The sequence below is a fragment of the Desmodus rotundus genome, chromosome 9, assembly GCF_022682495.2.
Source record: "Desmodus rotundus isolate HL8 chromosome 9, HLdesRot8A.1, whole genome shotgun sequence".
Taxonomy (NCBI): Eukaryota; Metazoa; Chordata; class Mammalia; order Chiroptera; family Phyllostomidae; genus Desmodus; species Desmodus rotundus.
Window position 1 is genome coordinate 78,735,653 of NC_071395.1, and position 12,116 is coordinate 78,747,768.

The 12,116-nt window shown below is 36.4% G+C and overlaps 1 protein-coding gene across 6 annotated transcripts in view; it reads right to left on the reverse strand.

Annotated features, from left to right (window-relative positions):
- TAOK1 (TAO kinase 1) overlaps positions 1 to 12,116 on the reverse strand; it is a 137,760-nt gene that overhangs the window by 41,968 nt on the left and 83,676 nt on the right. For 5 of the 6 annotated variants that reach the window (XM_045199370.2, XM_024565241.3, XM_053912089.1 and 2 more), the window contains 2 exons: positions 3,379 to 3,472; positions 1,424 to 1,505 (listed from right to left, as the gene is read on the reverse strand). In XM_045199370.2, the coding sequence (XP_045055305.1) occupies positions 1,424 to 1,505; positions 3,379 to 3,472 (176 nt within the window). The remainder of the gene's footprint in view (positions 1 to 1,423; positions 1,506 to 3,378; positions 3,473 to 12,116) is intronic. The other variant, XM_024565243.3, reaches the window with a different exon arrangement.

Below are 12,116 nucleotides of genomic sequence, written 5' to 3' on the forward strand. Positions count from 1 at the left end.
ATATTAGGTAGAGCTGCTCTGACTGTGTCTTAGCAGTATGGCCTAATGTAGTAGGTGTCCTGTCGGGTCGACTGGCACTACCTCCTGTATCACCCAAGCTAGGTACTTAAGGTGTGCCCTTTGTGTGGACTAAGTACACCCTCCTCTTGTAGCTGAGCCTCAGTTGCTGTTGGCAGATCAATGGCAGGGATTTATCCAGGTCCGTCAGCTGTAAGAATGGGCTATGACCACTTACCACCAACCTCCATCCTCTGTAGATAATCAGCTGTGCAGGGGCAGGGTGGTAGTGCTCTCTGACGTGGTGTGTAGCTGTCCACTGGGTGCGCTGGCTCTGGGGTTTCCCAGATGGTGCAGGCCAAGGTCAGCACCCACCTGTGTTTTGCCTGGGGCCACCCTTCCTGACCTGTAAAGCAATCTGAGATGGATGCTACATGGATCTAGCTCATCCGTCTCCTTTGCCTGGGAATCTTGGGATCTCTCCCAGCACTGAAGGTCAGAGGGAGTGAGTCTGAGTAGGTAAGTCCCTGTGCGGGTTCTTTAAGACGAACTGCTTGGGGCTTCAGAAGTTTCTTCCACGGACTCAATCCCCGATAGTTTTTGCAGCCAGAAGTTTTGGAGACTTATCTTCCTGGTACTGTTACCCTGGGCTGAGGGTCCTGGTGTGGGGCTGGGACTCCTCGCACTGAGATAGCCTTCTCGCATTTTTATTCATCAGATATGGGTGTGGGACCAACCCATTCTGCATCTGCACCTCTCCTGCCAGTCTGGATAAATGTAGTTTCTTTTATTCCATAGTTGTCAGACTTCCATTCAACTCAATTTCTAACGGTTCTGAGTGATCGTTGTTCTGTATTGTAGTTGTAATTTTGATGTCACTGTGAAAAGAGGCCAGCCATATCTGCCTATGCTGCCCTCTTGAGAATATTCATTTTTAAGTTTCTTTTGAAATCTCTTTTCTCCCACGGTATTTACATAAATACGTATATCACATTACTTCTTTTTCTTTTATATTATTTTAACACAGGAAAGATCAATAAAGTATTATAGATAAAAAAATTAAATTCAAAGTTGTACTATGTTTTGCCAACTTTGAAATATAACATTGTGCCACATAAATTAAATTTTGTAATTATAACTCATAACTATTCTTCTTGTACATGTAACGATTTAGACATTTGGTACTATTTTAAATATTGAACTATACATTCTATTCAGCCATGGTAAAAGCAACTAATCAATTTTGAAAAAAAAAATGAAAAAGTTAGCATCTGGAGAAATGTTCCAAGAAAGAACAATATGTAAAATTATTGTTTTAGTAAAAACTAGTAGAGCAATCTTAATACTGTTCAGAATCAAAGAAGAATAAAACACATTCCTTAAAATAATTTCTTAGGGGTAGAAAACAAAGTATAATAGAACTGACCTTTAAAAGTTCCTCTGATGTAGGGCGATCTTGAGGGATTTTCTGGAGACAAGAATCTACAAAGTTGCGAAAATAATCAGACCTATTGTAAAGGAAAGTATCAAGTGAACATATTGCTATATCCTTTAAAAACAGATCCACAAATCAAGGTATGTGCCTATAGGTGGGAGGGGCATGGAGAAGAAATTATGAAAAGAAAAGTGGACACAATACAATATATATTTCATATAAGTCTATGAAAACCTTCTAAAGCAACCAGTGAAACTGTACCATTTTTCAAAGACAAACTTACACAGGTTATTTTAAAATCCTGCTTCTACATATTTAAATATCACAACTCATTATAAATTGAGGCAAAATTAGGGAAGTCAATCTTTTTCTTCTTTGTATTCAAATCTAAGATACCATTCTTCTTGATTTGTTTTCTCTCTCGATTACTCCTTGGACTGTTTTCTACTTAGCATGTTTCAGAACACCACTCTATTAATTTTGGAGGGAGAATTTTTTTACACCTGGGGCATTTGGTGTCCCTGAATAAATGGAAAGAACTTCCATTAAACCCAGAAAACCAATTAAGATATTTTTAAAAACATTAGAAGTCTGCAACATATTATTAGAATGTGCTTGATAAGCATTCAGTGAACAAGGCAGTAAGTAATAATTACTCCATCAATGTTTGACTTAAATAGTCAAACAGCATTTTATGTTCCTTGTGGTAAGAATTCTTTTTTGAATCCTCAATGTATCACAGTATAAAGACAGTCTGTGTTCACTATACTTATTACTTGATGTACCTTAATACTAAACTCTGTGCCAAAAGATTCCTTCTATATCTCTACATAAGACGCAAAGATCTTTAAATGTGCCTTAATTATATAATCATAAAAAAGTGTCACTAATTTATGCATCTACTTGTGAATTTTAAATTATTTATTAAATATACTAGAATTTTTCAAATGCTAGATATAGCTGAAGAATTTCTCACTAAAAATTTCTGATAAAAACTCTAGTTTTCTAAAACTGTCAATCTGTTCTACATAAACTTCCTTATCAAATCAAGGAAGCATTAGGAAAAGGAACATCAGACCATTCTGAATAATAAATAACATAATAACTATTAGAATGATCCAAAGTTTTAAATCTGGTAATTCTGATAAATCAAGTCATTTTACCTATGTTTTACCATATAAATTAAATACCATTCTCCTAAAAATATCACTATAGATATGGCAACCTACATATTTTAATTATAAAATATTAATGTTTAAGTTGTGATATTTATAATATAATCAGGGTTATATATATTCCTAAAAATTCAAAGAAAATATAATATATACATTTTTGTAAAAAGCAATACTTTTTGCTTCCATGTGACATTACTGAGATACTGATACTATGAAAAGTAGACATAATAAACAGGATATAAGGGTAAAATAAACCTATTTTATTTTATTTATCTTTCCTAATAGTTTACTTAACATGGGTTCACTGAGGGAATTTCATAAGCCAATACCATATAGAACAGTGTCTCTTAATAAGCCAATAAAAATAACATACCCCAAAACAATGATGGATTAATTACACTACTGTCAGAGGACTAAACCTACTTTTTAAAAAACATTTACTTATTTACTTTAAGAAAGCAGGGAAGGGAGGAAGAAAGAGAGGGAGAGAAACATTGATGTGCATCAATCCGTTGCCTCTCACATGCCACCAACCTGGGACCTGGCCTGCAACCCGGGCATGTGCCCCGACAGGAAATCAAACTGGTGACCTTTCGGTTCACAAGCCGGTGCTCAATCCACTGAGCCACACTAGCCAAAGCTAAGTCTATTTTAACATCACTTCAGGTATTAACACATTTTACTTAGCTAAAATGAAATAATTCTGATAACATTATGAGAAAGCACTTAATTTATACAATGTTGAATAATATATCTGTTAGAAATACTCACCATTCATTAGACTGTAGTGTAGGGGATTCATTTTGGGCTATATGATATAAGGCACTCATTGCATTCATATTAAATAAAGGAGGCTTCCTTTCCGCTATAAGAGAAAGAAAACTTGCCTGTTAAAATACATGCCTGTTATAAAGGAGCACACAAATACTACTGAAGTTTAAAAAAAAATTAATCGCAAACATAGCAAACAAATAGCGAGTTCAAAGAACATTTTCAAGTAAACTGATTTAGAGTAAATTATTTATTTGATGCCCTACCATTCCTAAATACTTTAAAACAAGAATATTCTACTAAAGAACAATATTATCTCCATTAAATCAGGCCATTAATGCTAATACATGACTCTCACCTAATCCTCAAACCCCTTTCAAGTTTCACTCAAATGTCAGATAATATCCTTCACAGAAAAAGTGAGCTTTGATCATCTGTGTCCTTCAAGTAAATTGTCCATTTTATCTGTTGTTAAATTAACATAAAATTGTTCATACTACATCACTGTAATCCTTTAAATACCTGTAAAATCTGCAGTGATATCATATGTGTCATGTATTCCTTCTCTTCTTCCTCATCAATCTGGCTAGAAGTTTATCAATTTTATCAATGTCCTTGAAGAAATAGTTTTTTATTTTACTGATTGTCTCTATTTTCATTTAGTTGATTTCTGCTTTGATCTTTTTAATTCTCTTTCCTCTCCTTATTTTGGGTTGAATTTGCTCTTCTTTTTCTAGTAAAAGTTGAAGTCATGATCTTGACAATTTTGAAGATACAAGACCTTTGAATATTTTTATATGATTCTGGCTTATGATTACATTTAGGTTATACACCTTTGGCAGGAACATCACAGAACTAGATGTTGTGTCTTTCTCATTGTATTCTAGGAGACAGTGAATAATTTCAAATGGTCCTGTCTTAATGGTGTTCTCTTTGATCACTTAGGGCCATGTCTAACAGGCTTCTTCATGGTAATTTTTCTCTTTTTCTATTGTAAGTAAGTATTTTGTGAGAAGGTACTTTGAAATGATATAAATAGTTTTCACAAAGCTTTCATTTTATTCTTTTATTTATTTATTATAATGGACTTACAGATTTTTATTTAAATTTTTTTTTATTTATTGGTTTTAGAGAGAGAAAGGGAGACAGAGAGAGAAAACATTGATTTTGTTGTTCCATTTATTTATTCATTCATTGGTTGATTCCTGTATGAGCCCTGATTGGGGATCAAACCTGCAACCTTGTCATATCAGCATGACACTCTAACCAACTGAGCAACCTAGCCAGGGCCTACAGATTTTTATTTTATTTAATAAGCTATAAACCGCTACTACCATTTATTTTGATGTTCAAAATGCCTCACATATGAACAGTGAAAATGTTTATATTCTGGCTTGTCTTTTTTTTAATTTAATATTTACTGTATATTTCCCCATTACTATTAAGTCTCCTCGAATTCCCCACTCCCCAGCCATCACCACACTGTTGTCCATGTCCATGAGTCATTTTTCCTTCATGCTCAATCCCTCCACCCCTTCACCTGCCCCACCCTACTGGCTGTCATCCTGCTCTCAGTCTGTGTCTGTCCCCATTTTCCTGGTTAGTTCAGTTTGTTCATTAGATTCCACATACGAGTGAAATTATATGGTATTTGTCTTTCTCTGACTGTCTTATTTCACTTAGTATAATGTTTTCCTTGGCCATACATACTGTTGCAAAGGGTAACATTTTCTTTTTTTCTAAGGCCGAGCAGTATTCCATTGTGTAAATGTCCCACAGTTGTTTTAACCACTCATCTACTGATGGACACTTGGGCTGCTTACATATCTTGGTGATTGTAAATAACACTGCAATGAACATAGAGGTGCTTATGTTCTTTTAAATTAGTGTTTTGGGTTGCTTCAGATATATTCCTAGAAGTGAGATCACTGGGTCAAAAGGCAAATCCATTTTTAATATTTTGAGGTATCTCCAGACTGCTTTCCACAGTGGCTGCACCAGTCTGCATTCCCACCAACAGTGCAAAAGGGTTCCCCTTTCTCCACATCCTCGCCAGCACTTGTTGTTTGTTGATTTATTAATGACAGCCATTCTGACAGGTGTGAGATGACATCTCATTGTGGTTTTAATTTGCATTTCTCTGATGATTAGTGACATTGAGCATCTTTTCATACGTCTATTTGCCATCTGTATGTCCTCTTTGGAAAAGTGTCTATTCAGGTCCTTTGCCCATTTTTTAATTGGGTTGTTTGTTGGGTTTTTTTGGTGTTGAGTTTTGTAAGTTCTTTATACATTTTGGGTATTAAGCCCTTACTGGATATATCGGCGAATATGTTCTCCCATTCTGTGGGGGTTGTATTTTTATTTTGTTGATGATTTCCTCTGCTGTGCATAAACTTTTCAGTTTGATATGATGTCATTTGTTTATTTTTTCTTTAGTTTCCCTTGCCGCCTGGGGAGATATAGCCAATAAAATATTGCTACAAGCAATGTCCAAGATTTTGTTGCCTGTGTTTTCTTATACGATTTTTATAGTTTCAGGTCTAAATTTAAGCCTTTGATCCATTCTGAATTTGTTATTGTGTGTGGTGTAAGAAGGTGGTCTGGTTTCATTTTTCAGCATGTATCCGACCAATTTTCCCAACATCATTTATTGAATAAATTATCTTTAGCCCATTGTATGTGCTTCTTTCCCGTTTAATACTAATGGACTATAAAGGTGTGGGTTTATTTCTGGACTCTTTATTCTGTTTCACTGACCTATGTGTCTGTTTTTATGCCAGCACCAGGCTGGTTTTTTTTTGTCTTTAGTTTTTATTCAGATTATATATTTTTTCATATTATTATTCTCTCAAATCCCACATAGCACCCTTCCCTGCTCTAACTCCATTTTTTTTGTATTTCTTTTTTTTTTCTATTTTTAAAATTTTTTATTGTTATTCAATTACAGTTGTTTGCCTTTTCTCCCCATGCCTCCACCCCACCCCAGCTGAACCTACCTCCTCCGCCACCTCCACCCTCCCCCTTGATTTTGTCCATGTGTCCTTTATAGCAGTTCCTGTAATCCCCTCTCCTCACTGTCCCCTCCCCACTCCCCTCTGGCTATTGTTAGATTGTTCTTAACTTCAATGTCTCTGGTTATATTTTGTTTGCTTTTTTCTTCTGTTGACTATGTTCCAGTTAAAGGTGAGATCATATGGTATTTGTCCCTCACCGTCCGGCTTATTTCACTTAGCATAATGCTCTCCAGTTCCATCCATACTGCTGCAAAGGGTATAAGCTCCTTCTTTCTTTCTGCTGTGTAGAATTCCATTGTGTAAATATACCATAGTTTTTGGATCCACTCGTTTGCTGATGGGCACTTAGGTTGCTTCCAGTACTTGGCTATTGTAAATTGTGCTGCTATGAACATTGGGGTGCATAGGTTCTTTAGCACCAGGCTGTTTTGATTACTATGGCCCTACTGTGTAGTTTCATATTAAATAACGTGATTCCTCCAACTTCATTCTTCTTTCTCAGGATGGCTGTTGCTATGAGTGCCCTTTTATGGTTCTATATAAATCTTTGAAATATTTGTTCTAGTTCTGTGAAATGTGTCATTTCAAGCTTGATAGGAATTGCATTGAATCTATAGATAGCTTTGGGTAGTATGGAGATTTTAATGATGTTAATTCTTCCTAACCATGAACACAGTACGTGCTTCCACTTATTTGTATCTTCAGTTTTTTCCTTCAATGTCTTATAATTGTCTGAGTACAGATCTGTTACATACTTGGCTAGGTTTATTTCTAGGTATTTTATTCTTTCTGTAGCAATTGTGAATGGGATTGTTTATTTTGTTTCCCTTTCTGACAGTTTATTATTGGTATATAAAAATGCAACTGATTTCTGGATATTAATTTTGTATCCTGCTACTTTGCTGAATTCATTTATCAGTTCCAGTAGTTTCTTGGTGGAATCTTTGGGGTTCTCTATGTACAGTATAATGTTATGTGTAAATAATGACAGTTTTACTTCTTCCTTTCCAAATTGGATGCCTTTTATTTCTTCTTGTCTGATTGCTGTGGCTACGACTTCCAGTACTATGTTGAATGATAGAGGTGAAAGTGGATATCCCTGTCTTGTTCCTGATCTTAAACGGAACACTTGTAGCTTTTGCTGACTGAGTTGAATCATATACTAATATGTTTCAAATTAAATTTTTTAAAAAGTTAAGAGACCCTACTATCTTGTACTTGTCTCTCAAATGTATCTGTAAGTGTGGATTGCTTCTGTAAAATTAAATTTTGAGTTGATTTTTTGCATGGTGTAAAACAGTGATCCAGTTTTCCCATTACTATTTATTGAAGATGCAATCCTTTCCCCATTGTGGATCCTTACTTAGCTCCTTTTGTCATGAATTGACCATATATTTGTAGGTATATTTTGGGGTTCTCTATTCTGTTCCATTGATCTATGTTTCTGTTTTAATGCCAATACCATGCTGTTTTGATTACTACAGTTTTTAAATGTAGTTTTATATGTGGAAACATGACAACTCTAGCTTTGTACTTCCTTCTCAAGATTGCTCTGGCTATTATGGCCATTTTGTGATTCCACAGAAATTTTAGCATTGCTCATTCTATTTCTGTAAAAAAATGCCATTGGAATTTTGATATGAATGGCACTGAATCTGTAGATTGCTTTGGATAGTATGGATAATTTAACAATATTAATTCCTCCACTCCATGAGCACAGAATATCTTTCTATTTATTTGTGCCTTCCTCAGTTTCTTTCATTAAAGTCTTATAGTTTAGTACAGATCTTTGACCTCCTTGGTTAAATTTATTCCTAGGCATTTAATTCTACTTGATGTGACCGTAAATGGGATTGTTTTCTTAATTTTTCTTTGTGATAGTTTGTTCTTAGTAAATAAAATCCAACTGAGTTTTGTCTACTGACCAGCTAGAACTTCTAATACTACGTTGAATAAAAGCAGCAAGAGTGAGTATCCTTGTCTTACTCCTGACCTTAGAAGAAAAGCTTTTAGCTTTTCACCATTGAGTGAGATCTTTGTTGTGGGCTTGTCATATACAGTTTTTATTATGCTTAGGTATGTTTCCTCTATAGCCAGTTTGTTGAGATTTTATCATAAATGGATGTTGAATTTTGTCAAATGCTTGTTCTGCATCTATTAAGATGATCATAAGATTTTTATCATTCACTTTTAGTGATGTATCACACTGACTCATTTGCAAATGCTGAACCATCATCCTTCCATCCCTGAATAAATCCCACTTTATCATGTTGTATGATCCTTTTAATGTATTGTTAAATTCAGTTTGCAAACATTTTGTTGAGGATTTTTGCACATATGTTCATCTGATATACTAGCCCATTATTTTCTTTGCTTGTACTATCTTTGTATGGATTTTGTATCAGGGTAATGCTGGCAGTGTAAAGAGATTGCAGGTGTTCCCTCTTCTATTTTTTTGGGAGAGTTTGAGAAGGATTAATACTAATTCTTTAAATGTTGGTAGAGTTCACAAACGAAGCCATCTGGTCCTGGACTTGTGTTTGTTGGGAGGTTTTTCATTACTAATTCAATCTCCTTACTAGCAATTGGTCTGTTCAGATTTTCTATTTCTTCATGATTCAGTCTTAGTAGACATTCAGTCTAGCTGTATGTTTCTAGGAATTTATCCATTTCTCCTACAATCCAATTTGTTGGTATATAATTGTTTATAGTACAGTTGACTCTGGAACAACATGGGTTTAAACAGTGTGGGTCCACTTAAACACCAACTTTTTTCAATAAACATACTGGAAAAATTTTTGGAGATATTCTTACTACTGTGAAACAATCATTATCAATCACACTAGGTTAATACAAAGCAATTACATTGCTTATTCCTTGTTATTGAAGCATGAAACATTACATAGGAATTCCTTTTGCACATTATCTTTCCATTTTTGATGCCCAATATCATTAACACATAGAACATCAATGGTGTTCTGTATCATACTAGACAATATTGATGTAGGTACTGACAGACAATTCACCCGTAAACAGACAACATAAACTGAAAGTATAAATACAGTACAGTACTGTAAATGTATTTTCTCTTATGATTTTAGTAACATTTTCCTTTCTCTAGCTTACTTTATTGTAAAAATCCAATACATAATGCATATAACGTACAAAATGTTTTGACTGTTTATATTATCGGTAAGGCTTGCAGTCACCACTAAGCTATTACTAATTAAGTTTTGGGGGAGTCTAAAGCTACACATGGATTTGACTATGCAGCGGTCAGCTCTCCTAAACCCCCCATCGTTTCAGGGGTCAACTGTAGTCTTTTATGATCCCTTGTATTTCTGTGGTATCAGTTGTAACCTCTTTCTTTTGCGAATATACTTACTTCAGCCATTACTACTCTTTTTTTCCTTGGTGAGTCTAGCTAAAGGTTTGTCAGTTTCGTTTTTTCAAAACACCAGTTCTTCATTTCACTGTTCTTTCCTTTTCACTTTACTTTGTATTTCAATTATTTCCATTGTTATCTTTGTTATTTCCTCCCATCTATCAACTTTGGGCTTAATTCTTCTTTTCCTAGTTCCTTGAGGTATAAAATTAGGTCCTTTGATCTTTTTATTTCTTAATGTAGGCACTTATCACTATGAACTTCCCTGTCAGAATTGCTTTGGTACATCTCACGCATTCTGGATGTTGTATTCCCATTTTCATGTCTTCAGAGATGCTTTCCCTCTATTCTTTGATCCACTAATCGGATGGTTGGTCAACAGCATGGGGTGTTTTTTTTGACCCCCTTCCTCCCCTTACAGGGGACCACAGCCCCATATCTAGTTCTTTTCCTTGTTTGAAGGATCCTTTGGAGGTCCCCATCACCATCTCATTTTCTATACCTGCTGGCTCCCAGTGCAGTGGTGGTAGCACTGGCTGACAATCTGTGACCTGGCCAAATGCTCTGAGACTTGGCCCTCAACTCCCACTAAACTCCAACCAGGGGACCTGCCTGCCCAGCATGGTAGGGATCTGGGCACAATGTCTTGACCCTGGGCCTCTCAACAGGTAAAGCCCTTCCCCTCCAGGTGGCCCTGCCCATACCCACAATGTCCTGACTTGCTTGTACCGGATCCTCATAGGCCCCAATACACACATCACAGCCTCGGGGAAGAAGGGTTTCAAGACTCTCCCTATAGCCCCCAGACACCACTTCCTGCCTCAGATCCCACCGTCTAGTCCCCTAGCTCAGGGCTGGGCTCCAGCTGTTGAAACAGCATCCCATGACAACCATCCACATCACAACACCTCGCAACTCCCAGCAACCTACAACACAATACTCCCAGACCCCCCTCCCATATACAACATACACAGGAAATGTCCTTCCGCAGCCAATGCCTCTCTAGGAGCAGCTGGAGGCCGAAACTCGTTGACATTAATCCTGAGCCAGATAGTCCCAGTGTTGAGGTAAGGGAAGAGAGGGGACCCTGGAGCTAGCAGGAGAGGCTGAGGCAATTTGAGCCTATGTCCTAGGTCTCCATCCACCCAGGGGTCTGTCTGTACTTCTCCAGGACTCTGTGTCCTGTCACTGACTGTAGCCAAGGGTGAGGTGACAAGCAAAACCAAGGTAAGTGAGAAGGAACCATGCTTCCCTCATCAGCATGGATGATGACAAGCTACCCTCCACTCTCAGGTCTCAGGGTCAGCTCCAGGTCTTATAGCTCAAGAACCTGGAGGGACCCCCGTCTCCTTGGGCTCACTGAGACTCCGGACTCTGGGACACCCTTCCTGGAATTTTACTCCCTCCCTTCCGCTCTCCCCTACTGATATGTTCACCCCTACTCCTCCTGGCTCCCTCCTCTCAGTAGCATGTTGTTTAATCTGCATTTATGTGTGAATTGCCCAGTTTTCCTCTTGTAATTAATTTCAAGTTTTGTACCATAGGGTCAGAAAAGATGCTTGATATGATTTCCGTCTTCTTAAATTTATAAAGACTTCTTTTGTGACTGAACAAATGATCTATCTTGGAGAATGCCGCAAGAGCACTTGAGAATGTGCATTCTATTGCTTTTAGCTGAATTATCCTGCATGTCTATTAATGTCAATCAGGTCTAACATGGCATTTAAGGCCAATGTTTTCATACTGATTTTCTGGATGATCTATTGATTGATTGAAAGCAGGGTATTAAAGTCCACTATTATTATCATGTTTCTATTTCTCTCTTTAGGTTTGTTAATATTGCTTTATATATTTAAGTGCTCCTGTGTTGGGTGCACAAACATTAACAAATGTTGTATCTTCTTGTTGGATTTACCTCCTTATCATTATGTAATGCCCCCCTTCTTTGTCTCTTATTAGTCTTTGTTTTTAAGTCTATTTGCCTGATATAAATATAGCTGCCCTAGCTTTTTTATTGGTTTCCATTTGCATGGAGTATCTTTTGCCATCCTTTCACTTTTCAGTCTGTGTGTATTTTTACTTCTAAAGTGAGTCTCTCATAGGCCTCATATAGGTTAGTCTTATTTTTTTAAAAATCCATTCAGCCACTCTATGTCTTCTGATTGAAGAATTTGGTCCACTTACAATTAAAGTAATTAATAGACACATATTTATTGCTATTTTGTTCATTGATTTCTAATTCCTTTGTTGTTTCTTTCTTTAGCTCTCTTCCTTTGAGATTTGATGATTTTCTGTAGTGGTATGCTTAGATTCCTTTCTCTTTCTCTTTTGTGTAT